We start from the raw sequence: 25,909 nt of genomic DNA, 5'->3' as shown, positions 1-25,909 counted from the left end.
CATCAACTTTGTTCCTTGGTCCTCCTCTCCAGCCCTGTGAACCCAGAGGTTGGGCACTGCTCCTTGTGGGACCTTACACAACCCCAGCACCACGCCCCACACAACCTCCTAGTCAATGGGGTACCACTGTGATGTTATCACTGCTGTAAAGTAGAGGGAGCATAAAATGTGGGAGAAGCCTGCCCTGTGTATTACGGTTCATCTACACTGTCCTCATCTCCTTTTCTGTGCCAGGTCCCCGCAGCCCTCAATTCTTCATTCTTTATATTTAACTATCTCCACCCATCCCTAACAATCCATAAGACAGGCGAACAGAATTAGGCCATTTGGCCCATCGAACCTGCTCTGTCATTCCTTCATGGCCAGTTTAACCCCATTCTTCTGCCTTCTCTCGTAGCCTTTGATGTCCCAAATAATCAAGAGTCTATCAACCCCTGCTATAAATATGCTCAATAACCTGGCCTTCACAGCCACCTGTGGCAATGAACTCCAGAGATTCACCACCCTCAGGCTAAAGAAATTCCTCCTCATCTCTGTTCTAAAAGGATGTCCTTCTATTCTAAAGTTGTGCTGTCTAGTCCTAGACTCCCCCACTTTCAGAAGCATCCTCTCCATATCCACTCTATCTAGACCTTTCAATATTCAATAGGTTTCATTGAGATACCCCCTCATTTTTCAGAACTTGACAACCAGTCTGCCCAGAATAAGCTTCAACGGAGCTGTACCACTAACGAACCTATTTGTGGTGATGCTTGTTAAGGGATAAGTACTGCCTGACAGAACACAAAGCCTCCTACTTCCTAACTTCCCACTGCTTTGGTAGAGGGCCAAGAGGCAGCAGTTTCTTCCAACACCAGTTCGTCCTCCCCCAGCAGAATCGCGCTGTGGAATTGTGTGTCCACCTGAGAGAACAGACAGGGCCTCAGTTTGCCATGTTGTCCAACAGCAAAGCAATACTCTCTCTGCTAGACCAGAACCTCAGACATTGTATACAAGTCTCTGAAGTGGGACTCAAGCCCAGAATCTTCAACCGCAGGACATGACTAATGTCTTGGAGACCAACTTAAAATTTTTATTACATTAACTCCAAGAAGTTTCCTAAGAGATTTCTTTCTAAGAAATTACCATGATCATTACAGCCTTACAAGAATCTATAATAAATATAATAGTTTATTTTTTTTAAATTAGTGAATTTTGTTACAGCCAATTATGTCACATAGTTAAATCATGTTTCCCTGACCCTGACTGAAGGAATAGTTAAACGAACATAAACACAAGATTCTGCAAATCTTTAACAACATACATAAAATGCTGGAGGAACTCAACAGCTTACGTGGAAAGGAATAAAGAGTCGATATTGAAGGCTGGAACCCTTCCCCAGGACAATTTAAGAATCCGTTAATCAGTACCTCATCCAATACCACAAACATTCACTCCTCCACCACCGGCACCTGCTGAATACCAGCAACACAAGTGGTTCTGTAGTTACTAATCTGGATAACTCTACCTGGGCCTCCCAGACTACTAACTTTCACCATAAAGAATACTAGACGAATTCTGGGATGTTATGTTGAAGTAGTATTAGGACATTGGTGAGGCCTAATTTGGAGTATTGTGTGCAATTCTGGTCACCTGCCTACAGGAAAGATATCAATAAGATTGAAAGAGTGCAGAGAAATTTTACAAGGACATCGAGGACTTGAGTTACAGGGAAAGGTTGAATAGGTTTGGACATTATTCCCTGGAGCGTAGGAGAGTGAGGGGAGATCTGATAGTGGTATAAAATATAATGAGGCGTACAGAGGAGGTAAATGCAAACAGATATTTTCCACTGAGGTTGAGTGAGACTAGAACCGGAGGTCACAGATTAAGAGTGAAAGGTGAACACGTGGGAAAATTTACTCAGATGGTGATGTGAGTGTGGAGTGAGCTGCCAGCGGAAGTAGTGGATGCGGGTTCAATTTCAGCGTTTAAGGGAAGTTTGGATCGGTGATGGAGGGTTATGGTCCGGGTGCAGGTCAATGGGACCAGGCAGGGTTAGTTTAGCATGGCTAGATGGGCCAAGGGGCCTGTTTCTGTGCTATGTTGTTCTGTGGCTCTTAAGAAGACCTCCACCTCCAGGACAGAACTGTCAGGAAATTCATCACCTTTCCCTCATCAATGCTGGTCTAAACTGTGAACTCTCCCCAGCAACTCTGTAGGAGTGTGCTCATTGGAAGGACTACAGTGGTTCAAGGAGACTCCCCGAGCAGCTACCAGTAGCCAAATGATCCTGGCCTTCCAGCTCCCCTAGAACGACTTGTTTTGAGAAAAACTGGATGAACCTCCAGATTTTCAGGTCCAAGATTGCCACAGAACCTTTATTTCAGTAGTAGCTAGCAATCTGCTGGATCAACACAGCAGGTCAAGCAGCATCTGTAGAGGAAGGGAGGAAGAAACTGTCGACATTTCATCTCAAAATCCTGCCTCACCCCTTTATGCTGACCGTTTAAACATCTTGTCAAACAACAATGCAGTAGTCTCTGTGCTAGACTGGAACCTCAGCAGTGACATTGAATACAAGTCTGTGAAGTGGGACTTCATTGCCCTCTTTATCCTCTCAATCCTGATGTAGGGTTTCAACTGAAAACATAGACAATTTACCCTCTCGTACAGATGCTGCCGGACACACTGAGACCCCCAGCAACTTGCATGTGGCTTCAGATACCAGCATCTGCACTCCCTTGTGTCTCCAATTCTCTTTTAACTTGCTCGACCATAGGAGCAGAATTAGGCCATCTGCTCTGCTATTCCATCATGGCTGAATTATTATCCCTCTCAACTCCATTCTCTGCCTTCTCCCCCCCACCCCCCCCCCCACCCCAACCTTCGACACGCTTACTAATCAAGAACCTAACTTGCTGGAAAATAGGCAACTGAGGAGTTAACAGCCAAACCCATGTGCTGCTCAACACAAAAGCCATCAGTTCAGAGGGGGGTAGTTGGCTACCGAAGTTGTTCACAATGAGTTGATCCTCAGTGTGGGAGGGGCAACATTAATTACCTGTGTGGCCAGGACATTCACCTTCAGATATAGACATACTTGTCCGGGATATCTATTCCATTTTAGTGGATGGTTATTGATTTGGTATCATTCACATGCCGTCATCTGCAGCTTTCTAATTTCACTCTCAGTTCAGTTTCGGGTTGAAGGTTGTGGGTAGTTTAGAAGCTTTTCGTAGGTTACAACAGGACATTGATAGAATACAGAGCTGGGCTAAAGAAGTGGCACTGCAGTTCACTCCGGAGAAGTGTGAAGTGATTCACTGTGGAAAGTCAAATTTGAAGGCAGAATGCAGTTTAATGGCAGGAATCTGAGCAGTGTGGAGGAACAGGGGGATCTTGGGGTCCACGTTCATAGATCCCTCAGAGTTGCTGCTCGGGTTGATAGGGTGGTTAAGAAGGCGTGTGTTATTCTAACCTTCATTAGTCAGGGGACTGAGTTCAAGAGTTGCGAGGTAATGTCGTGCTCAATTCTGCTTATTTCATTATAGGAAGGATGTGCAAGGTTCAGAGAGGGTGCAGAGGAGATTCACCGGGATGCTGTCTGGATTAGAGAGGGTTCAGAGGAGATTCACCGGGACGCTGCCTGGATTAGAGAGGGTGCAGAGGAGATTCACCAGGATGCTGCCTGGATTAGAGAGGGTGCAGAGGAGCTTCACCAGGATGCTGTCTGGATTAGAGAGAGTGCAGAGGAGATTCACCGGGATGCTGTCTGGATTAGAGAGGGTGCAGAGGAGATTCACCAGGATGCTGTCTGGATTAGAGAGGGTGCAGAGGAGATTCACCATGATGCTGCCTGGATTAGTGAGGGTGCAGAGGAGATTCACCAGGATGCTGCCTGGATCAGAGAGGGTGCAGAGGAGATTCACCAGGATGCTGCCTGGATTAGAGAGGGTGCAGAGGAGATTTACCAGGATGCTGCCTGGATTAGAGAGGGTGCAGAGGAGATTTACCAGGATGCTGTCTGGATTAGAGAGGGTGCAGAGGAGATTCACCAGGATGCTGTCTGGATTAGAGAGGGTGCAGAGGAGATTCACTGGGATGCTGCCTGGATTAGAGAGGGTGTAGAGAAGATTTATCAGGATGCTGTCTGGATTAGAGAGGGTGCAGAGGAGATTCACTGGGATGCTGCCTGGATTAGAGAGAGGGCAGAGGAGATTTACCAGGATGCTGCCTGGATTAGAGAGGGTGTAGAGGAGATTTACCAGGATGCTGCCTGGATTAGAGAGAGGGCAGAGGAGATTTACCAGGATGCTGCCTGGATTAGAGAGGGTGCAGAGGAGATTTACCAGGATGCTGCCTGGATTAGAGAGGGTGCAGAGGAGATTTACCAGGATGCTGCCTGGATTAGAGAGGGTGCAGAGGAGATTTACCAGGATGCTGCCTGGATTAGAGAGGGTGAAGAGGAGATTCACCAGGATGTTGTCTGGATTAGAGAGAGTGCAGAGGAGATTCACCAGGATGCTGTCTGGATTAGAGAGGGTGCAGAGGAGATTCACCGGGATGCTGCCTGGATTGGAGAGGGTGCAGAGGAGATTCACCGGGATGCTGCCTGGATTGGAGGTTTTGTCTTACGAGGACAGATTTGGTGAGCTGGAGCTTTTCTCTTTGGGGAGGAGGATCAGAGGTGATTTGCTAGAGTTGTACAAGATGATCAGAGGCATAGATAGAGTGGAGAGTCAGAGACTTTTACCCAGGATGAAAATGGCTAATACGAGGGCGCATAATTTAGAGGTGATTAGAGGAAAATATGGGGGGTGTCAAATGTAATTTTGTTTTTACACAGACTTTGGTGAAACACCCTGCCGGGGTGGTGGTAGGGACATTTAAGAAACTGGCAGGTAGTCACATGGATGATAGAAAATGGGGGATTATGTATATGGGGAAAGGTTGGATTGATCTTGCTGTAGGTTGAAAGGTCGGGACAATGTCATGGGCTGAAGGACCTGAACAATATTGTGTGATTCCGTCTTGAAGCTTGCCTGAGAAACGTTGTCTACAGGGAGTTTTGCTTGTGCGGCCAGCAGCCAAAAACCGATATGTTTATAGTTTGGTTTTAATCCAACAAGGAAAGCCAGATAAATGCATTCAGTTCAGAGTTTGTGTTTAGGCTGCAAATCAGCGATGTCTTGTGAATATTCTACTCTGCGTTCACCTACATCACGTAGATTACAAAACACTCGTTGGTGAACGTCTGGTGAAGGTGCTTTCTCACTGTTCCACCTGAGACGTCGCAGTAACCGGGTATGAACTCAGGATTTCCCACCATGATCGCTGGACCCCACCAGCAGTCTGCTTGATATCACACTCAGGCCTGATCTCAGCTCCTCCAATTCTTGTACACACGTAATCACTGTCACTGACTAGTTTGATAACACTCTCCCAGCACATAACACACTATTTACATTTGCTTATCACATGGGCATTGAAACATAGTGAGAAAACCCCAGCAGCACACAAAACACTGGAGGAACTCAGCAGGTCAGGCAGTGTCTATGGTCAGAGTAGCACACACAAAATGCTGGAGGAACTCAGCAGGTCAGGCAGTGTCTATGGTCAGAGTAACACACACAAAATGCTGGAGGAACTCAGCAGGCCAGGCAGTGTCTATGGTCAGAGTAACACACACAAAATGCTGGAGGAACTCAGCAGGTCAGACAGCATCTACGGTCAGAGTAACACACACAAAATACAATCGACGTTTCAGGCCGAGACTTTTCATCAGGACTGGAGAGAAAAAGATGAGAAGTTAGGGGAAGAAGATGGGGGAGAGGTGGAAGAAGTACAAGGTGGCATTTGATAGGTGAGACCGGGAGAGGGGGAGGGGTGAAGCAAAGTGCTGAGAAGTTGATTGGAAAAAGAGAGAGGGGGCTGGAGAAGGGGAATCGGATAGGACAGGACAGAGGATCATGGAAGAAAGAAAAGGGGGAGGAGTACCAGAGAGAGGTAATGGGCAGGTAAGGAGGTAAGGTGAGAGGGGGAAAAGGGAATGGTGAAGGAGAGGGGGTCGCAATTACCGGAAGTTAGAAATCGATGTGCATGCCATCAGGTTGGAGGCTACCCAGACGGAATATAAGGTGTTGCTCCTCCAATCTGAGTGTGGCTTCATTGTCGCAGTAGAGGAGGCCATGGACTGACATACAGGAATGGGAAGAAGAATTGAAATGGGTGCCCACCGGGAGATCCTGCTTTTTCTGGAACTCTCAGACCTCCATCTCCACCGCATCTGCCCTCAGGATGAGGTTTTTTCATCCCAGAACTAATGAGATGTCCTCCTTCTTCAAAGGAAGGGGCTTCCCTTCCTCCACCATCAACACTGCCCTCACCTGCATCTCTTCCATTTCACACTCATCTGCCCTCATCCCATCCTCCCACCATCCCACCAGGGATAGTGCTCCCTTTGTCCTCACCTACCAGCCTACTGGCCTCTGTGTTCAGCACATAATTCTTCCCAACTTCTGCCATCTCCAACAGGATCCCACCATCAAGGACCTTCCCCCCCCCCCCCACCCCGACTTTCAACAGGGATCACTCCCTACACAACTCCTTTGTCCATTCATCCCTCCCCACTGATCTCCCTCCTGGTACCAATCCTTGCAAGCGGAAAAAGTGCTATACTTGCCCCTACACTTCCTCCCTCCTCCTATTCAGGGCCCCAAACAGTCCTTCTGGGTGAGGCAACACTTCACCTGCGGGTCTGTTGGGGTCGTTTACTGTATCCGGTGTTTCTGGTGCGGCCTCCTGTATATTGGTGAGACCTGAGGTAGATTGGGAGACCACTTTGCTGAGCGCCTACGCTCCGTCCACCAGAAAAAGCGGGAGCTCTCGGTCACCACACGTTTTAATTCCCATTCCGATATGCAAGTCCATGGCTGCCTCTAATGCCACAATGAGACCACATGCAGGTTGGAGGAGCAAAACCTGGGTAGCTTCCAACCAAATGGCTTGAACTTCCGGTATTTGCCCCTTCACCATTCCCCGTCCCTCTCACACCTTAACTCCTTGCCTACCCATCACCTCCCTCTGGTGCTCCATCCTCTTCCCTTTCCTCCACGGTCTCTACCCTCACCTCTCAGATTCCCCTTCTTCAGCCCTTCATCTCTTCCACTAATCAGCTTCCCAGCTCCTTACTTCACCCCCTTGCCTTCTCCCCGGTTCACCTATCACTCCGTACTGCTCCCTCCCCCCACCTTCGTGCTCTAGCTTCTCAAGGCTCTCAGTCTGAAACCTTGACTGTACTTTTTTCCATGGATGCTGCCTGGCCTGCTGAGTTCCTGCAGCATTTTGTGTGTGATACAGTGAAATGTGTTGTATGGATTAAAACCAACACAATCTGGGGGCAGCTTGCAAGCGTGACCAGGCCTCCAACACTAACTTAGCATGCCCACAGTTTGTTAACCCTAACTCGTACGTCTTTGGAATGGGGCAGGAAACTGCAGCACCCCGTGGTCACGGGGAAATGGCACAAGCTCCTCACAGACAGCGGTGGGAATTGAACTCTGATCACTGATACCGTCAGAGAATTACGCTAGCACAAGTATTGCCACACATTCCGGTGCCAACATAGCATGTCCACCATGTTCAGCAGAACAACATAAACAGCAAAGGGTAAATTCTCTGTACTTACAGGAAAATCTCAGTGATCCTCAATGCAAGATAATATCTCAGAGCGATGAAGACCCAAACAGGAAAATAATTTACATAACACTGAACCAGGTCACTGAGCATTTCTCTGTAGCTTGGTTGTTCCCTTTCTCATTTCAACCGTAATCCAAGATCTTATCCATCAGCATTGTAATTCTGAGTTCATTATGTTTTTGTGTTTTCTGAACTGGCCCCATTTGGTCTTTCATGATTCATTTCTGATCATTTAATCTTCCCTGCCCTCCCCTCTATCAAAACCTGTTTTTGATCTGCTGTGACTTTGTCCCAGCTCTGCGCTGCCTGAAGAATGTTGCAGTCGTGAACCCTCTCCATGTGCCTCCCAAGCCCACAAGGATAACTTCTCTCTCTCTCTCTCTCTCTCTCTCTCTCTCTCTCTCACTCTCTCACTCTCTCACTCTCTCACTCTCTCACTCTCTCACTCTCTCACTCTCTCACTCTCTCACTCTCTCACTCTCACACTCTCACACTCTCACACTCTCACACTCTCACACTCTCACACTCTCACACTCTCTCTCACACTCTCTCTCTCTCACACTCTCACTCTCTCACACACACACTCTCTCACACACACACTCTCTCACACACACACTCTCTCACACACACACTCTCTCACACACACTCTCTCTCACTCACACTCTCACACTCTCTCTCTAACTCTCTCTCTCACACTCTCACAGTCTCTCACTCTCTCACTCTCTCACTCTCTCACTCTCTCACATTCTCTCTCTCGCACACTCTCACTCTCACACTCTCTCTCACACTCTCACTCTCACACTCTCTCTCACACTCTCACACTCTCACTCACAGTGTTACACTAGCCACAGTGTACCAAGCTGGAATGGAATGGTTCTCTCACTCTCTCTCTCTCACACTCTCTCACACTCTCTCTCACTCTCTCTCACACTCTCTCTCACACACACTCTCTCTCACTCACACTCTCACACTCTCTCTCTAACTCTCTCTCTCACACTCTCACAGTCTCTCACTCTCTCACTCTCTCACTCTCTCACATTCTCTCTCTCGCACACTCTCACTCTCACACTCTCTCTCACACTCTCACTCTCACACTCTCTCTCACACTCTCACACTCTCACTCACAGTGTTACACTAGCCACAGTGTACCAAGCTGGAATGGAATGGTTCTCTCACTCTCTCTCACTCTCTCTCACTCACACTCTCTCACACTCTCTCTCACTCTCTCTCACACTCTCTCTCTCTCTCACTCTCTCTCACACTCTCTCTCACTCTCACTCTCTCTCTCACACTCACACTCTCTCACTCACAGTGTTACACTAGCCACAGTGTACCAAGCTGGAATGGTTCTTGGACAGAAAGAGGCCATTTGGGCCATCAAGTCACACAGAAGAAAAGAGGAGAAGGAGTAGGCCACTCGCCCTTCAATCCTGTCCTGACTATCATGGTTGGCCTTTTCTGTGCTGGTTCTCCACAGCTTTCAATTCTTTGATCTTTATCTATCTCCACCCATCCCTAACAATCCATAAAACAAAATTAAGCCGTTTGCCCCATTGAGTCTGCCCTGCCATTCAATCGTGGCTGGCATAATATCCCTCTCAACCCCGGTCCCCTGCCTTTTCTGCCACTTTCTTTACACAGAGTAGTAGGACGCATTGCCAGAGGTGGTGGCAGAAGCAGATATTTTAGAGACTCTTAGATAGGCACATGGATGATCAAAAAAATACGGAGGGCTGTGAGGCGGGAAGGGTTAGATTATTCTTAGAGTACGTTAAAAAGTCAGCACAACATTGTGGGCCGAAGGGCCTGTACTGTACTGATCTATATATCTAGATCCTTGCATAACCATCTCTGCTCCAAGTGTCCAAAGTCTATTCACGTATCTACAATCCCTCATCCCCATATTTATTTTGGTGACTCCCTCTCCACCGAAAGCCCTCTTACACTATAGGGTGCAGACAGAGCCAAGCACACGGTAGAGTCCCTGCCTCTCGGCACCGCACGCCTGCATTTGGTCCCGGCCTCTTGTTGGTGTGTAGTGCTCACACGATTTCCCTGTGACCGCGGGGTTTCCCCGGGTGCTCCGGTTCCCTCCCGCGTTCCAGAGCTGGCAAAGACCGCTGGGTTAATTGGCCTTGTGTATAGGTGAGCTGGTGGGAATAGGGGAAAATTGAATTCTTCTGTACTCTTTATATTTTATTTGTTTGTTATAATTGAATGTCGTTTTTTGATTTAATTATATATTTACCTATTTTTATTATGTAATACAGCACGGAGGGGGCCCTTCCAGCAAGCCCAATTAACCCTAACCTAATCACAGGACAGTTTACACTTCCCAGTTAACCTACCTGGACTGTGGGAGGAGCATGGGGGAAGACTCCTTACCGAGCGGTGCTGGAATTGAACTCTGAACTCTGGAACAGTCCGAACTGTAAAAGCGTCGCGCTAACCGCTACGTTACCCTGGCAACCACTGAATGTTGTGCCAACATACAGCAGCAAGTTCCAAATGCACGTAAATGTACGTGGAGAATAAAGTTGATTCTGGTCCTTAAAAGGAATGGGAGTAATGTCAGAGTAGTGTAAATGGTCAGCACTGACTCGATGGGCTGAAGGGCTGTTTCCATGCTATAACCCTGCACCAGATGAGGCCAAGCCAGCGTTTTAGCTCAGAGTCCGAGTCTCCACCCCATCTCGCCTCTTTGTTTGATAAAATGTTTCGTCTGTCCAGTTGTACTTTTCCTTGGGATACAAGTTGGGGGGGGGGTGGGGGTGGGGGAGTGGGAGTTCAGTCAAAGCTCGGAAATTAACATCGGGTCCCTTTCTCTTCTCCTTGGTGTGATCAGTGGGATTGGTAGCAGAAGATTTTCGGGTCCACCGACCGCTCAGAATGTCCTCTCTCGGTTTGGCCACGGTGGTCCCGGAACGCTGACTTCACTTTCAGCCGATGCCAAGGAGCTGGCCAAATCAGTCCGCTCCATCGTTGAGACCGACTGTAAGTACAACATCAGCAATTATTGCTCAGATCCAGCTCGGTGTTACAGTGCTGGATTCAGTTGGCACTAATGAGAGCAGTCCATAGCTAGGAGCCATAAATATAGCATAGGCATAAATATTTCATTTCTTATTGTGCCTGAGTATAGAAAGAAAGATTGCACACGTCAGAAAGGGGAAGGCTGCGTCTGTTGGAAAGCAGAGGTTCAGAGCTGACTCAGCCAAAGCCTCTAAAATTGTCTGTTTCAAAAGAAATCGTTTGTACACGTGTGAATGCACATTCAATCACTGGATGCGTGAGAGTCGGAATACTCTCCACGGAATAGCCGTAAAAAAACATTCTGACTGGCTGCATCACCGTCTGGTACGGAGGCGCCAATGTACAGGATCGGGAAAAGCTGCAGGAAGTTGTAAACTCAGCCCGCATCATCACGGGCGCCAGCCTGCCCAGCATCGCGAACATCTCCAAAAGGTGATGCCTCAAAAAGGAAGCAGCTGTCTCCAAGGATCCCCACTGTCCCTCTTCTCGTTACTATGACCAGAGAGGTGATACAGGAGCCTGAAGGCACACACTCAACATTTTAGGAACAGCTTCTTCTCTGCCATTAGATTTCCGAATGGTCCATTTGGGCCATAGGAGTTAGTGGGAGGTCATTGCGGCTCAGGGTGTCGAAGTTTGGAGTTCAATTCTGCCGACTGCTGTAAAGAGTTTGTACGTTCTCCCCCTGAATGTGCGGGTTTTCTCCGGGTGTTCCTGTTCTCTCCCCTGCCCCACCGTGGTCCAAAGACAAAGCAGTTAGAACTTTTTTCAGAACATGTGCCCAAGATGGCGGTAATCTTCTGAAAAAGAATCTCTTCCCCCGAGCCTTTGTAATTTTGAAAAGATTATCATTGATTAATCAAGTCAAGTCAAGTCACTTTTTATTGTCATTTCGACCATAACTGCTGGTACAGCACACAGTAAAAATGAGACAATGTTTTTCAGGACCATGGTGCTACATGAACAATACAAAAACTACACTGAACTACCAACACAAAAACTACACTAGACTACAGACCTACCCAGGACTGCATAAAGTACACATAACAGTGCAGGCATTACAATAAATAATAAACAAGGCAATAGGCACAGCAGAAGGCAGTAGGTTGGTAGTCCGATGGCTTGGGGGAAAATCTGTTACATAAATAAACAGCTGAATGGTGGCGTCCGGGATTCTGTCCGTTTCTGTACTCCCGCCGAGAATTTCGTTGCCACAGATGTAGTCCAATTTATTGTCCATTGGAGAGCAGAGTGAACGGGAGAGCCGGCCAGCTAGGGCTTGCTTTTTTCCTGGCACGGACTCCTGCCCGCTCGCCTCGCTTCCACTTCCTCGCACACCGCTTACGCCATCCCCACCTCCGGCCACCGGCATCAGGCACTCCGAGGACTGCAGGCCCGATTCCCTCAGCAAGCAAACATTGGAGAGCAGAATGGACGGGAGAACCAGCCGACTAGGGCTTACTTTTTTCCTGGCACGGTCTCCTGCCCGCTCGCTTCGCTTCCACTTCCTTGCACACGTACAACGTCCCCAGCTCCGGCCACCAGCATCAGGCGACTCCGAGGACTGCAGGCCCGATTCCCTCAGCAAGCTGAGGTCGCGCAATCTAACCAGCAGATTTTCCTGAAGGTTTGTTTTTGGGCGATCTCTGTATGGTAGCAGTATCTGGCGATGGTAGATAGTTGGTAGATAGTTTTCCTTTGCCCTAAACCCTAATTGTGCCTTAAAATTAAATTAAAGAACTAAATTAAAAACTAAGATACTAAATTAAAGTAGCACCAGATCTGAAAGGCCGCTGCTCCCGTGTTCTGCGTCACCTACTAATGAATTAGTAACAATTATAGACTATTTTTAAGGAAAAAGGGTGAGTCCTGTTGCTTATTTATGTCTAAGCATTATGAAAGTATGACAGAGACAGATGGAAATAAAGGAAGCACTTTACTAAACCTGTTCCAAAATTAATATTAAACTTTTAAAAAGACAGTTGAAAGAATTGCTTTGTTTCTAAGTGGTATTGTTATTGTAACTGTTTACTATTCAAATGCTGATGTGTACACCAGGTCTGTGAGGATTTCAAAATGTTTCATTCAACGTCACGAGTTCTCGCAACCAATAGCTAGCGCCAGGCTGGCGTGAGACGTTTTCTGGGAAACCTCTCTCCACTCTTGGGTTGTAAAGATCTATCATCTGCTGCTTCAGGTGTTGAAGGCCTCGAAGGAATGGATGCGGAGTGGACATTTCCTATGGTGGGGGAGTCTAGGACCAGAGGACACAGCCTCAGATAGAGGGACATCCATTTAGAATGGAGATGAGGAGGAATTTCTTTAGCCAGAGTGGTGCAGCTGTGGAACTTGTTGCTACAGGCTGTTGTAGAAGCCTAGTATTGGGTACATTTAAGGCAAAGGTTGATAGATTCTTGACTGGTCAGGGCACAAAGGGATTCGGGGAGAAGGCAGGAGATTAGGGCTGAGAGGAAAATTGGATCAGCCATGATGAAATGGTGGAGCAGACTCAATGGGCCAAATGGCCTAATTCTGCTCCTATATCTTATGGCCTTCACTTGGCAGTAAAGATGATCACTATATATCTTTTTATTATGGATTTTAAAAATCAGGGGGTGTTCGAGTTTCCACACGCATCCCAAAAATTGGCCATTGTGAATGGTCCCCAACGACAGAGTCTGTGGGAGAGTGGTGGGCCAATAGTCCTCTTTCCGTGCTCAATCTCTCCATGATGCTGTTAGCTTTAGGACACAAAGCAGAGAATCGGGGTAAGTAGCTGTTTCTCATGTAGGAAGTCTGTAGCTGTGGAGTTCCTCGAAGACTGTGCTGCTGTGTCCGGCTATGTTCAGAGTGAGAGATACTCCAGCCTGTTGGTCAGTAACTACCTGCTGCTCTTTGCTCTTTAAAGGACAGCAACTGCCCTTTAACCCTCCCTCTAAAGTTCAAAGTACATGCATGTCACCATATACAACCCGGAGATTCATTTTCTTGCAGGCATACACAGGAAACAATAGAATCAACGAAAGACCGCACCCAACAGGAGGAACAAATAGCCAATATGCAGATAATAAATAAACAAATATTGAGACCATGGGATGAAGAGTCCTTGAAAGTGAGTGAAATTGAGTGAGGTATCCCCTCTGGTTCAAGAGCCTGATGGTTGAGGGGTAATAACTGTTCCTAAACCTGGTGGTGTGAGTCCTGATGGTTGAGGGGTAATAACTGTTCCTGAACCTGGTGGTGAGAGTCCTGATGCTCCTGTAGCTCCTCCTTGATGGCAGCAGTGAGACGGGAGGCTGGGCTGGGTGGTGGGGGTCCCTGATGATGGATACTGCCTTCCTGCACTGCGCCCCGTGTAGGTGTGCCCAATGGTGGAATGGCTCCATATTGGAATATCCATTACTCCCCCATCATTTCCCTCCACATCCCACCCGGCCCAAATTCTCTACACCCCATTTATCATTGTGGTAGACTCACAAGTTTTAGTTTGAGTAGTTCTGTCCTTCCCCTGGGAAAGGTCAGAGTCTCGACGTCTGAGAGTCTGGACCAGGGACTGGACGTTCGGGGTCTGTTATCTGTGAGTGAGAGTCTGGGGCCACAGACCAGAGGCCTGGAAGCAGCCCACCCTCAGCGTGCGCGCGTGCGTGCGTGTGTGTGTGTGTGTGTGTGTGTGGAAAGGGGCTTGTTTTGCTGCTGTTGTTACTATTTGTGTCTGCTGAACATTGTGGGCATGCTACTTTGAATGTGTGTCAACACTTGTGGGCTGCCCCCAGCACATCCTTCAGTGTGTTAGTTGTTAGTGCAAACGACACTGCACAGTATGTTTCAATGTACGTGTGATAAATAAATCTGAGATCTGGGAAGGTTGTGCTGTATGTGCCTCGTTAACTGTGGACCAGTGTCACGGTTCCACACTGCGGAGGTTGTACACACTAGATACCAGCACTCTGCACTGTGCCAGCATCAGCAGTAACATCTTGTAATCATAACTGAGGTCAGACTCTTAAATGAGCCTTGTGAGCTGGCTGGAATTGTCTCTGAGACCTAGTGCTTGGTCTTTCATGAACCCCTGTCAAAAGACTGTTCCCGTGATTCGAAACAAACTCAGGAGGCAGAGGATGAATATCCAGGATAGAGTAGATGTGCAGAGGCATGGTGGCCAAGGTGATTCAGTCACCTTCTCATTACTACCATCAGAAAAAATGATTAAAGATTGGCTTTATTGTTACATGCACATTGAAATATACAGTGAAGTACATCATTTGCCTCAACAACCAACCCCACCGAGGATGTGCTAGGGCAGCCCGCCAATTATTGTCATGTTTCCGGTGCCAAAATGGCATGCCCACAACTATTAGGTCTTTGGAATGTGAGAGGGAACTGCAGTGCCCAGAGAATACCTGTACAGCTCGTCCATTGTCTGTATGACGAGTCAGACTCGGGAAAGAAGCGCAGCACCCACCCTCACTGTCTGAGGAACAGCTTCTACCTCTCCACCATCAGAGTCATGAATGGTCCATGAACACACATTCACTATTTTGCTCTGTTTTTGCAGTATCTTTAATATAATTTTATTCAATCATATAGTTTATTTTTGTGTCTTGCACTGTACTGCTGCTGCAAAACAACAAATTTTACAGCATCGTCACCATCATGTGCCGTGGCGTATAACATGGGTGATCATAGTCTTTGAGCATGATTGTTCCCGGCAAATTTTTCCTCAGAAGTGGTTTGCCATTGCCTTCTTCTGGGCAATGTCTTTACAAGATGGATGACCCCAGAAGACATTCAAAATGAACGTGCTTCATGTCAAATTCTCACAATTATTAGTATTGTTACTTTAGTACCAAGGTGGATGGCTGACCGAGTCGCCTACTTTTCATTCTGGAATCCAGGTTTCTATTTCAATCCAAACCAATAGAACAAAATCTGTACCACAAAGACGATGTGGAATGGAGCACACCATCCCCCAGAGATACTTCATTATTTTATTTTGGAGATAGAACGTGGAACCAGCCCTTCCAGACCTGTGAGCCACACCATCCAGCAGCTCACTGTTTAACCCTGAACGTTCATTTGTTATGTGCCATGTTGTATGATGTGGGCGATCCTGGTCTCATGACTGTGATTGTTCTTGGCAAATGTTCCCACAGAAGTGGTTTGCCGTTGCCTTCTGGGCAGTGTCTTTACAAGACGGGTGACTCCAGCCATTATCAATACTCTTCAGAGATTGTCTGCCTGGCATCAGTGGTCACCATTACCAGGACTTGTGATATGCACCAACCGCTCATATGACCATCTATCACCATCTCCCGTGGCTTCACATAGCCCTGATCGGGAACTAAGCAGGGTGACCTGAAAGCTCACAGAGGGGAGGAGAGTCCTTCACTTCCTTGGGTGGAAATGTATCTCCACCCCACCATCTCATATGTCTGTGATAAAACCTCATTCTGATTCTGAATCATGGACGCTCAGTAAAGGCTGTAAATCAGATAAGGATGTGTTCTGGCATCAATACAACAGTGGAGAATTACCACCGGCCTTCCTTTGTATTGAAATTGAGATGAGACACGCAGGGCCGTCCTTTGTAGAGAGGAGATGGCGGATGCTGGAATCTGAAGCAAAGAAACAAACTGCTGGAGAAACTCAGTGGGTGAGGAAAATGGACTGTCAGCATTTCGAGTCAGACTTTCATATGGGCAGAAGGATTTGAGAAAGTGGGTTTAAAATGAACTGGGGTGAAATTTACCTGGAACCTTGGGCAATTTTTTCACCCAGAGAGTGGCCAATATATGGAGAAACTCAGTGGGTGAGGAAAATGGATTGTCAACATTTCGAGTCAAACCTTCATATGGGCGGAAGGATTTGAGGAAATGGGTTTAAAATGAACTGGGGTGGAATTTACCTGGAACCTCGGCCAATATATGGAAGTGGTTGAGGTGGATGTGTTGGTCAGGGTCAACCATGGACGTTACTTCCCAGCTGTCTGTGGTCTGCAAGCCTGGGCAGTACGATATGGAGAGCAGGCTGTTGCCAATGTCCCAGGCTCCCCCCTCCAAGCAGCTGATGAATCCAAAAGAACAGCAGAGACCGATACAGTTTGACATCAGTGATTGCCGTAGGGACTCAGCTCTGGATTTTTCCTCGGTTTACTCCCGAAGCCTGCCCCACATGTGGGTGTAGCCATGAAGCAGCAGCCGTTTGAGATCAGAGTTTTCCTTCTAGCCGAGCTGACAAGCCCGTTTTGCAGAAAGCAACTGGTTTAAAGGCACCAGTAACCCGCCTTTGCCCCTTCTCCTGTCAGTAGAAACAGTTCTGCTGGGCCTAGTAGCTAAGCCACACGTGAAGGCCAGGAGCTGGACTCGGTTGTCAGAGGCTATTTGAGACACACACCATTGGGGGCATTTAATAAGTAGTGGAAGCTTGTCCCCATTACTACCCCCGGCTATAACATCCTTAAGGTTGTTATATGGTTTAGGGTTAGGTTGCATTCACAACATTTAAAAGATACTCGGGCAGGTACAGGGATAGGAAAGGTTAGAGGGATCCACTTCCCTGTGCCAAACACTGACAAATGGATCTCAGATGGGAATCTTTGTCAGTACGGACCTGTTTCCATACCATTAAGCCTTCATGGCAGACTACTGATAAAGGGCTGTTAGCTTGCTTGGGTTACAAACACCTCTGGGTTTAATGTCTGTGTTCTGGCCCCGCTCCCTGGGTGAGGAGACCCAACCCGAGGTGACTGCTCAGATGTCTGTTCCCTGTCGGTGTCTGGCACAAAGCCATTCAGCTCCACCAGACATCCGACAATACTTGGAATACAGCAGCATTAACTTATCTTTTCTTCCAGTTAATATGATTCCTATCCCAAAAACAATGGTTCTGTACTGGATCCACCTGATGATCTGGAGACCAAAAGAGATTGGGCCATTCACCCCACTGAGTCTGATCTGCTATTCTATCATGACTGATTTATTATCCCCCTGAACCCCATTCTCCTGTCTTCTCCCTGTAACTTCTGACCCCCTGACTATCAACCTCTGCTTTTTAAAAAAAAAACAATGACTTGCTACAGACACAGCTATCTGTGGCAATGAATTCCACCAATTCACTACCCTCTGGCTAAAGAAATTCCTCCTCTTCTCTGTTCTAAAAGTACATCCCTCTATTCTATGTTTGTGTCCTCTGGTTCTGGACTCTCCCACTATTGGAAATACCCTCTCCACTTCCATTCTATTGAAGCCTTTCAATATTCGATATGTTTCACTGAGATTCCCCTTCATTCTTCTAAACTCCAGAGTGTACAGGCCCAGAGTCATCAAATGCTCCTTGTGTGTTAACCCTTCTATTCCTGGAATCATTCTCATGAACGTCCTCGACTCTCTCCAATGCCAGCACATCCTTTATTAGGTACTTAATCAATAAGGGCATCAAATGTTATGGGGAGAAGGGAGGAGAAGGATGATAAATCAGCCGTGTACAAGGGGGAAGGTTGACTCAGAGTGGAGGGGTCAGCTCCAAATGAGAACCTCAGCAGCATTGTCACTAAAATGGGTCTTCTGCTGCAGGGAAAATGCTCACGTCTTAATGAAGGTTTAGAGATGAGGTCCAAAGCTTATCTCAGACATTTGCTGAGGGCACTGTTAACAATTTCTGCCCAGTGACTGAGCAACTGTGGAAATCTCAGGCACTGCCAGCGTAAGGGGGCGTGAAAGCCCATGGCCCCACCTTAGATGGATCGTCAGCAGGTCCTTTCATTACACATGCACCATTGCCCTTTGAGTTACTACAATAGCAGAGGTGCAGAGCTTGGGTGCTTTTTAGCCTCGGAGATTTCTGGCACCAATGTACCCTCAAACTCTGTATAAGTTCTAAGTATATTTATTATCAAAGTATGTATCCATCATACAACCTTTAGATTTGTCTCCTTACCGTAAGCCATAAACCAAAAAGATCAAAAGAACCCATAAAAAATGACCGTCAAACATCCAATGTACAGAGGTGGAACAAAAAGCAAATGGTGCAACAATAAAAATAAGCAAAAAGCATTCAGCACAGAAGTGAGGCCAGAGACACGGAGCCCGGAGCAGCCGACAGCCTCAGTCAGTTCAGCGCAGAGCTGAGTAAACATCGAGGAGCAGTGAACTGAACCGCCCTCAGTAATCTGTTAACCGGGTTACTCCAATGCCAGCTAATCCCCAGGGCAACATTGCACTCACCCCACTCTCCCTTCATCCTATCCATCCCTCCCCCAGCCTCTCTGCTGCTAAAAATTAACCTGCCTTCTCTTTATCCCACTTCTGACGAAGGATACTATCCTCAAAGGTAACAGGTTTCCTCTCTGCATATGTCTGACACAGTAGCGTCACGGTTAATGTAACGCATAACCGTGCCAGCAATTGGTGTTAGCTTCCTACTGCTGTCTGTAGGGAGTTTGTACATTCTCCGCTTCCTCCCACATTCCAGGACGTACAGGTTAGGGTTAGTACGTTGTCGACATGCTATACTGGCACTGGAATGTGTGGAAACACATTCACAGGTTATATTGATTGTTAACCCACACAGAACATTTCACCGTTTTTCAATGTACATGCAATAAATCTGATTCTAAATCAAATGGGTTTTTGCTTTAATTAAAATCAAACCTTTCTTGCTTCAATCTCTGGGGTTTGTTTGCATAATTACTCTTTCCTGTTTAATAATCGCAGCAATCTATTTGCCTATATGGATATGCTGCCTGCTGGTTACTGAGAGAGCTGTAAATGAAACTCTAGATTGGAGATGGGGCCACAGGTATACAGGGCTGAATCCTTAGCTGGATGACTCCCGAGCTGTTCTCGGTACCTCTGAATGACCTTGGCTGTGAGAACAGTTGATCCGTCCTCAGCCCTCACTCCCATTCCTCTCTGCCACACACGTCTGCTTGAGATTCAGATTTCCTTATCACTTACATCAAAACATACAGTGAAATGCGTTGTGAAACACAGTGCAGCGTGCAAGTGTCGCCACGCTTCCAGCACTAACGTAGCATGCCCTCAACTTAGTAACCCTGACCTGTACGTCTTTGCAATGTGGAAGGAAACCCACACATTCACGGAGAACATACAGATGGTGGAGAGAGTTGAACCCCAATCTTACACCAAGCACAGTAATGCCTAACGCTAACTGCTATGCTAATCTTTTGTCCCTCTGAACCTTTGTTGTCAGAGGACAGGACTGTGCAGGTTAGCAGTGGATCTTTGCATGGCAGATGTTGGGCAGCTCATTCCTTTATCTGCTTCAGTGAAGGAGTCGAGAGCAGGCGCCAAGTGTGCATGTACATTGGTGTTGCCTGCTCAGTAACTGAGATTGGGGTGACCTTGGTTCTACACTGGAGAGAGTGTGGATTGATCTCTTGCCTGTTTGGCTTGTGGAGTAGATTGTCTCCAGCAGAGAGCTGGCTGGGGGTGAAGCGTAACAATGCACCAAAAGGTTAGGGAAACAACTACATGCTGTTGGCAGGTTTTTCCAAGGTCATTTAGACAGCTTGTACCAGGAGCTGTGTAATTACTGTGGCCATCTGCGCCAGTCTTTATTAGCTCTATGTGTTACATCGAAACAAACAGTGAAATGCATCATTTGCGTTAACGACCAACTCTGTCCAACGATGTGCTGGGGGCAGCCCGCAATTGTCACCATGCGTCCAGCACCATGCCCACAACTCACTAACCCCTATGCCTTTGGAATGTGTGAGGGAACTGGAGCACCCGGAGGAAACCCACGTGGTCAAAGGAAGAAAATAACTCCCTACTGAGAATGGGGGAATTGAACCCTGATTGCTGGCACTGTAAGGAGTTACGCTGCTCTACCATGCTGCTAACACGGCAGTACAGTAATACACTTGTCAGTACGTTCACTGTCTTGTACACGGTCATCACGCTGTCGGCAACTTCACTCGCCTCGTGCCTCATTCTGTTGGGCCGTGATTCAGTCTCAGTGAATTACTATCAGTGTGAGCAGCGCAGGTAGACAGTAAGAAGCAAGACCAGAACTAGGTAGATAGTGAGGTCAAAAGTCCATCTTGTACTAGGGAGCCATTCGTAGTCTTATAACAGCAGGGTAGAAGCTGTCCTTGAGCCTGGCGGTGTGTACTTCCAGAGTTTTGTACCTTCTGCCTGATGGGAGAGGAAAGAAGAGACGATGTCCAGGGTTGGTGTTCTGTTTGATTATGCTGGCTGCTTTACTGAGGCAGCAAGAAGTATACACAGAGTCCATGAAAGGGTGGTTTGTTTCTGTAATGTGCTGAGCTGTGTCCACGACGCTCTGCAGTTTCTTGTAGTCTCGGCCAGAGCCATGATGTATCCAGAGAGAGGATGCTAAGGGTTGACGGGGACATACCGAATTTCTTTAGCCTCCTGAGGAAGTAGAGGAGTCAGTGTGCTTTCTTGACTGTGACGTCTTCGTGGTTGTCTAGGACAGGCTGCTGACGATATTCACTCCTAGCACTTGAAGCTCTCAACCTGAACACCATTGGTGTGGACAGGAGGGTGTGCACCGGCCCTTCCTCTGGCCACATGGCGATCAGTGTGCAGGGAGTAGAGTAGGAGGCTGAGGCTACAACCCGTGGAGCACTGCCAAAGGTGTTGCTGGCTCTCCTGACTGACTGTGCTCAGTTGGTCAGGACATTTAGGATCCCGTTGCAGAGGGAGGTGTAGCCTCCCTGAGTTCAGGCTTTGGTAATGAGTTCGCTTGGAATGATAAAGATTGATATCATTTGTCACCTGTTCATCGAAACACACGGTGAAATGTGTCGTCCATGTCAAATCAAATCCACAAGGATTATGCAGAGGCAGCCTGCATTTGCCACCATGCTTCTGGCACTGACATAGCACGCCCACAACTTAATAATCCTGGCCCTTTGGACTACGGGAGGAAACCCACGTGCTTATGGGGACAACGTATAGACTCCTTACAGATAGCGATGGGATTCGAACCCCGATCAGTGATTGCTGGCGCTGTAAAGCAATTGCAGTAACTGCTGTGCTACTATGCCGCACAGTATAGTGTTGAAGACAGAACTGTAGTCAATGAGCAATAGGGATTCCAGTCTGGAGATCGAGAATGCTACAAGAGGTGCAGGTATGATCTCTGGAAAGCCAGCTCACAGGTGAAGTGGAGATTCTGGACCAGACTGGAATCAATGAAGGATGCTCGACAGCTGTGGAGGGGTTTGAATGCCATAACCTCCTACAAAGTAAAATCTTGCGACATAGGGAACAGTAGAGCGTCATCTCCAGATGAGCTCAACGCCTTCTCCGCTCACTTTGAGCACCAGAACAGGGAGGAACCATCGCACACTCCCCATGTCTCCTTTGGTCTCAGTATCTGAAGTTGATGCACGGGCTGCCTTTAAGAGAGTAAATCTAAGGAAAGCCAGGATGGAGTACCTGGCTGAGTACTGAAGACCTGTGCCAACCAACTGGCTGGTGTGTTCACAGATATCTTCAACCTCTCGCTCCAGCAGTGTGTGGTACCAACCTGCTTCAAACAGGCTTCAGTCATACCGGTGCCCAAGAAGAACATGGTAACCCACCTCAATGGCTATCACCAGTGGCACTTACATCCACAGTGATGAAGTGTTTTGACAGGCTGGTGTTGAAGCACATCAGCTCCTGTCTGAGTGGCAACTTGGATCTGCTCCAATTTGCCTACTGGAACAGGTCCACAGCAGATGCCATCTCATTGGCTCTTCACTCAACCCTGGAACATCTGGACAGCAAAGATGCAAACATCAGGATGCTCTTTATCGATTACAGCTCAGCACTTAATACCAACATCCCCTCAAAAATAGTGAGTTAACTCCAAAACAGCCCTCATTACCCCTTTGTGCAGTTGGATCCTGGGTTTCCTCTCTTGCAAACCCCAGTCAGTTCGGATTGGCAAGAGCATCTCCTCCACAATCTCCATCAGCACTGGTGTACCACAGGTCTGTGTGCTCAGCCCCCTGCTCTACTCATTTTACACCTATGACTGCGTAGCTAAGTACAGCTCAAATGCCATATACAAGTGAATTGATGACACCACTATGGTGGGCCGTGTCAAAGGTGGTGGTGAATCAGCATACAGGAGGAAGACTGAAAACTCTGCTGAGTAGTGTAATAACAACAACCTCTCACTCAATGTCAACAAGATCAGGGAACTGATTGTAGGCCTCAGGAGAGAGAATCCAGAGATCTGTGATCCAGGATTAGAGGTAGAGAGGGGCAGTAACTTTAAATTCCTGGGTGTCACTATCTCAGAGGACTTGTCCAGGACACATCATATAAATATAATTGCAAAGAAAGCACGACAGCACCTCTACTTCCTCAGGAGTCTGCAGAGACTCAGCATGTCATCAAGAACCTTGGCAAGCTTTATAGATGTGTGGTGGAAAGTGTACTGACTGGCTCAGTGTGGCCTGGTATGGGAACACCGAGGTGTTTGAGCGGAAAATTCGGCCAAGTAAATCCTTCCCACCATTGAGCACATTTACATGAAATGTTACAGTGGAAAAGCAGAAAACATCATCAAAGATCCTCACCACCCAGGCCATGCTCTTTTCTCACTGCTGCCATCAGGTAGAAGGTACAAGAGCCTCAGGACTCGCACTTCCAGGTTCAAGAACAGTTACTACCCATCAACCATCAGGCTCCTGAACATAAAGGGGATAATTACATTCATTCTATTTCTGGTGTTCCCACAACCGATGGTATCACTTTAAGGACTCTTTTTCTTGTTATTTCATGCTCTCGTTAGTTATTGCTATTTATTTATATTTGCAGTTTGCTGTCCATTGATCCTGTTTACAGCTACTGTTCTATAGATTTGCTGAGTATGCCCGCAGATAAAGAATCTCAGGGTTGTATGAGGTGACATGTATGCACTCTGATAATAAATTTAAAGGATCAAAAGAATTTTTTAATGCCATTGTGGCCAAGACATTAATGACACTATTCACATTTTGATACTGCAAGTAGTATTTTCTTAACTTGGTTTTAAATCATCATCATTATGTGCCATGTCGTGTGACGTGAGCGATCGTACTCTTTCCACGACCGTAATTGTTCTTGGCAAATTTTTCTTCTGGGCAATGTCTTTACAAGACGGGTGACCCCAGCCATTATCAAAACTCTTCAGAGATTGTCTGCCTGGCATCAGTGGTCACGTAACCTGGACTTGTGCTATGCACCAGCTGCTCATTCGACCATCCATCACCTGCTCCCATTGTTTCATGTAGGGGTGGGGGCTAAGCAGGTGCTACACCTTGCCCAAGGGTGACCTGCAGGTTAGTGGGGGGAAGGAGCGACTTAAACTTCCTTTGTTTGAGAGGTATCTCCACCTCACCACCTAGCTGTTTTAAAGCCAAGAAGTTATTCCATTGTCCCGGACAATTCCCAATTAAACCATAAGACATAGGAGCTGAATTAGGTAATTCCGCCCATCAAATCTTATTTCTTCAGCGGTTTGATCGGGGCGCAACTGTGCAAGCACGTGGACATCAGCCAGTGAGAACAGCAAGAAGAGTTTAAAAGGAGACAGCTTTATAGAGCGGGTTTTGAAATAGAGGGAGACAGAGTAAGAAGGCTTTGGCTCAATGGGTCTTTGGCAATAACGGGCTGAAGTGAGGTAGGTTGCCTGTGTAGAATACAGACAGGAAGTATGTCCATTGTTTAAAAAGGGTTCTAAGAGTAAACTTAGCCATTATAGGCCTGTAATTTTGAAGTCAGTGGTGGGTAAATTAATGGAAAGTAATCTTAGAGATGGTATATATAACTATCTGGATAGACAGGGTCTGATTAGGAACAGTCAACATGGATTTGTGCATGGAAGGTCATGTTTGACAAATCTTGTTGAATTTTTTGAAGAGGTTACTAGGAAAGTTGACGAGGGTAAAGCAGTGGATGTTGCCTATGTGGACTTCAGTAAGGCCTTTGACAAGGTTCCGCACGGAAGGTTAATTAGGAAGGTTCAATCGTTAGGTGTTAATATTGAAGTAGTAAAATGGATTCAACAGTGGTTGGATGGGAGATGCCAGAGAGTAGTGGTGGATAACTGTCAGGTTGGAGGCCGGTGACTAGTGGTGTGCCTCAGGGGTCTGTACTGGGTCCAATGTTGTTTGTCATATACATTAATGATCTGGGTGATGGGGTGGTAAATTGGATTAGTAAGTATGCAGATGATACTAAGGTAGGTGGTGTTGTGGATAATGAAGTAGGTTTTCAAAGCTTGCAGAGAGATTTAGGCCAGTTAGAAGAGTGGGCTGAAAGATGGCAGATGGAGTTTAATGCTGATAAGTGTGAGGTGCTACATTTTGGTAGGAATAATCCAAATAGGACATACATGATAAATGGTAGGGCATTGAAGAATGCAGTAGAACAGAGTGATCTGGGAATAATGGTGCATAGTTCCCTGGAGGTGGAATCTCATGTGGATAGGGTGGTGAAGAAAGCTTTTGGTATGCTGGCCTTTATAAATCAGAGCATTGGGTATAGGAGTTGGGATGTAATGTTAAAATTGTACAAGGCATTGGTGACGCCAAATTTGGAGTACTGTGTACAGTTCTGGTCACCGAATTATAGGAAAGATGTCAACAAAATAGAGAGAGTACAGAGGAGATTTACTAGAATGTTACCTGGGTTTCAGCACCTAAGTTACAGAGAAAGGTTGAACAAGTTAGGTCTTTATTCTTTGGAGTGTAGAAGGTTGAGGGGGGACTTGATAGAGGAGTTTAAAATTATGAGGGGGATAGATAGAGTTGACGTGGATAGGCTTTTTCCATTGAGAGTAGGGGAGAGTCAAACAAGAGGACATGAGTTGAGAGTTAGGGGGCAAAAGTTTAGGGGTAACACGAGGGGGAATTTCTTTACTCAGAGAGGGGTAGCTGTGTGGAACGAGCTTCCAGTAGAAGTGGTATAGGCAGGTTTGAAATTGTCATTTAAAGCAAAATTGGATAGGTATATGGACAGGAAAGGAATGGAAGGTTATGGGCTGAGTGCAGGTTGGTGGGACTAGGTGAGAGTAAGCGTTCGGCACGGACTAGAAGGGCCGGGATGTCCTGTTTCTGTGCTGTAATTGTTATATGGTTATATATGTGTGTGAGGCAGGTGTTCTGTGCTCAGTGTCAGATGTGGGAAGTCTTGAAGCCAGGTGCATTGAGCTGCAGCTCCTTAGGGAC

The 25,909-nt window shown here is 47.0% G+C and overlaps 1 protein-coding gene across 6 annotated transcripts in view; it reads left to right on the top strand.

Moving 5' to 3' along the window:
* Positions 1-25,909, top strand: part of stxbp4 (syntaxin binding protein 4) — a 150,260-nt gene that overhangs the window by 100,629 nt on the left and 23,722 nt on the right. For all 6 annotated transcript variants that reach the window (XM_073026474.1, XM_073026475.1, XM_073026473.1 and 3 more), the window contains one exon: positions 10,526-10,674. In XM_073026474.1, coding sequence (XP_072882575.1) covers positions 10,526-10,674 — 149 coding nt within the window. The remainder of the gene's footprint in view (positions 1-10,525; positions 10,675-25,909) is intronic.

Source organism: Hemitrygon akajei, chromosome 22 (assembly GCF_048418815.1).
Source record: "Hemitrygon akajei chromosome 22, sHemAka1.3, whole genome shotgun sequence".
NCBI lineage: Eukaryota > Metazoa > Chordata > Chondrichthyes > Myliobatiformes > Dasyatidae > Hemitrygon > Hemitrygon akajei.
The sequence above is the reverse complement of the archived record's forward strand: the minus strand, read 5'-3'. Positions and strand labels throughout refer to the sequence as shown.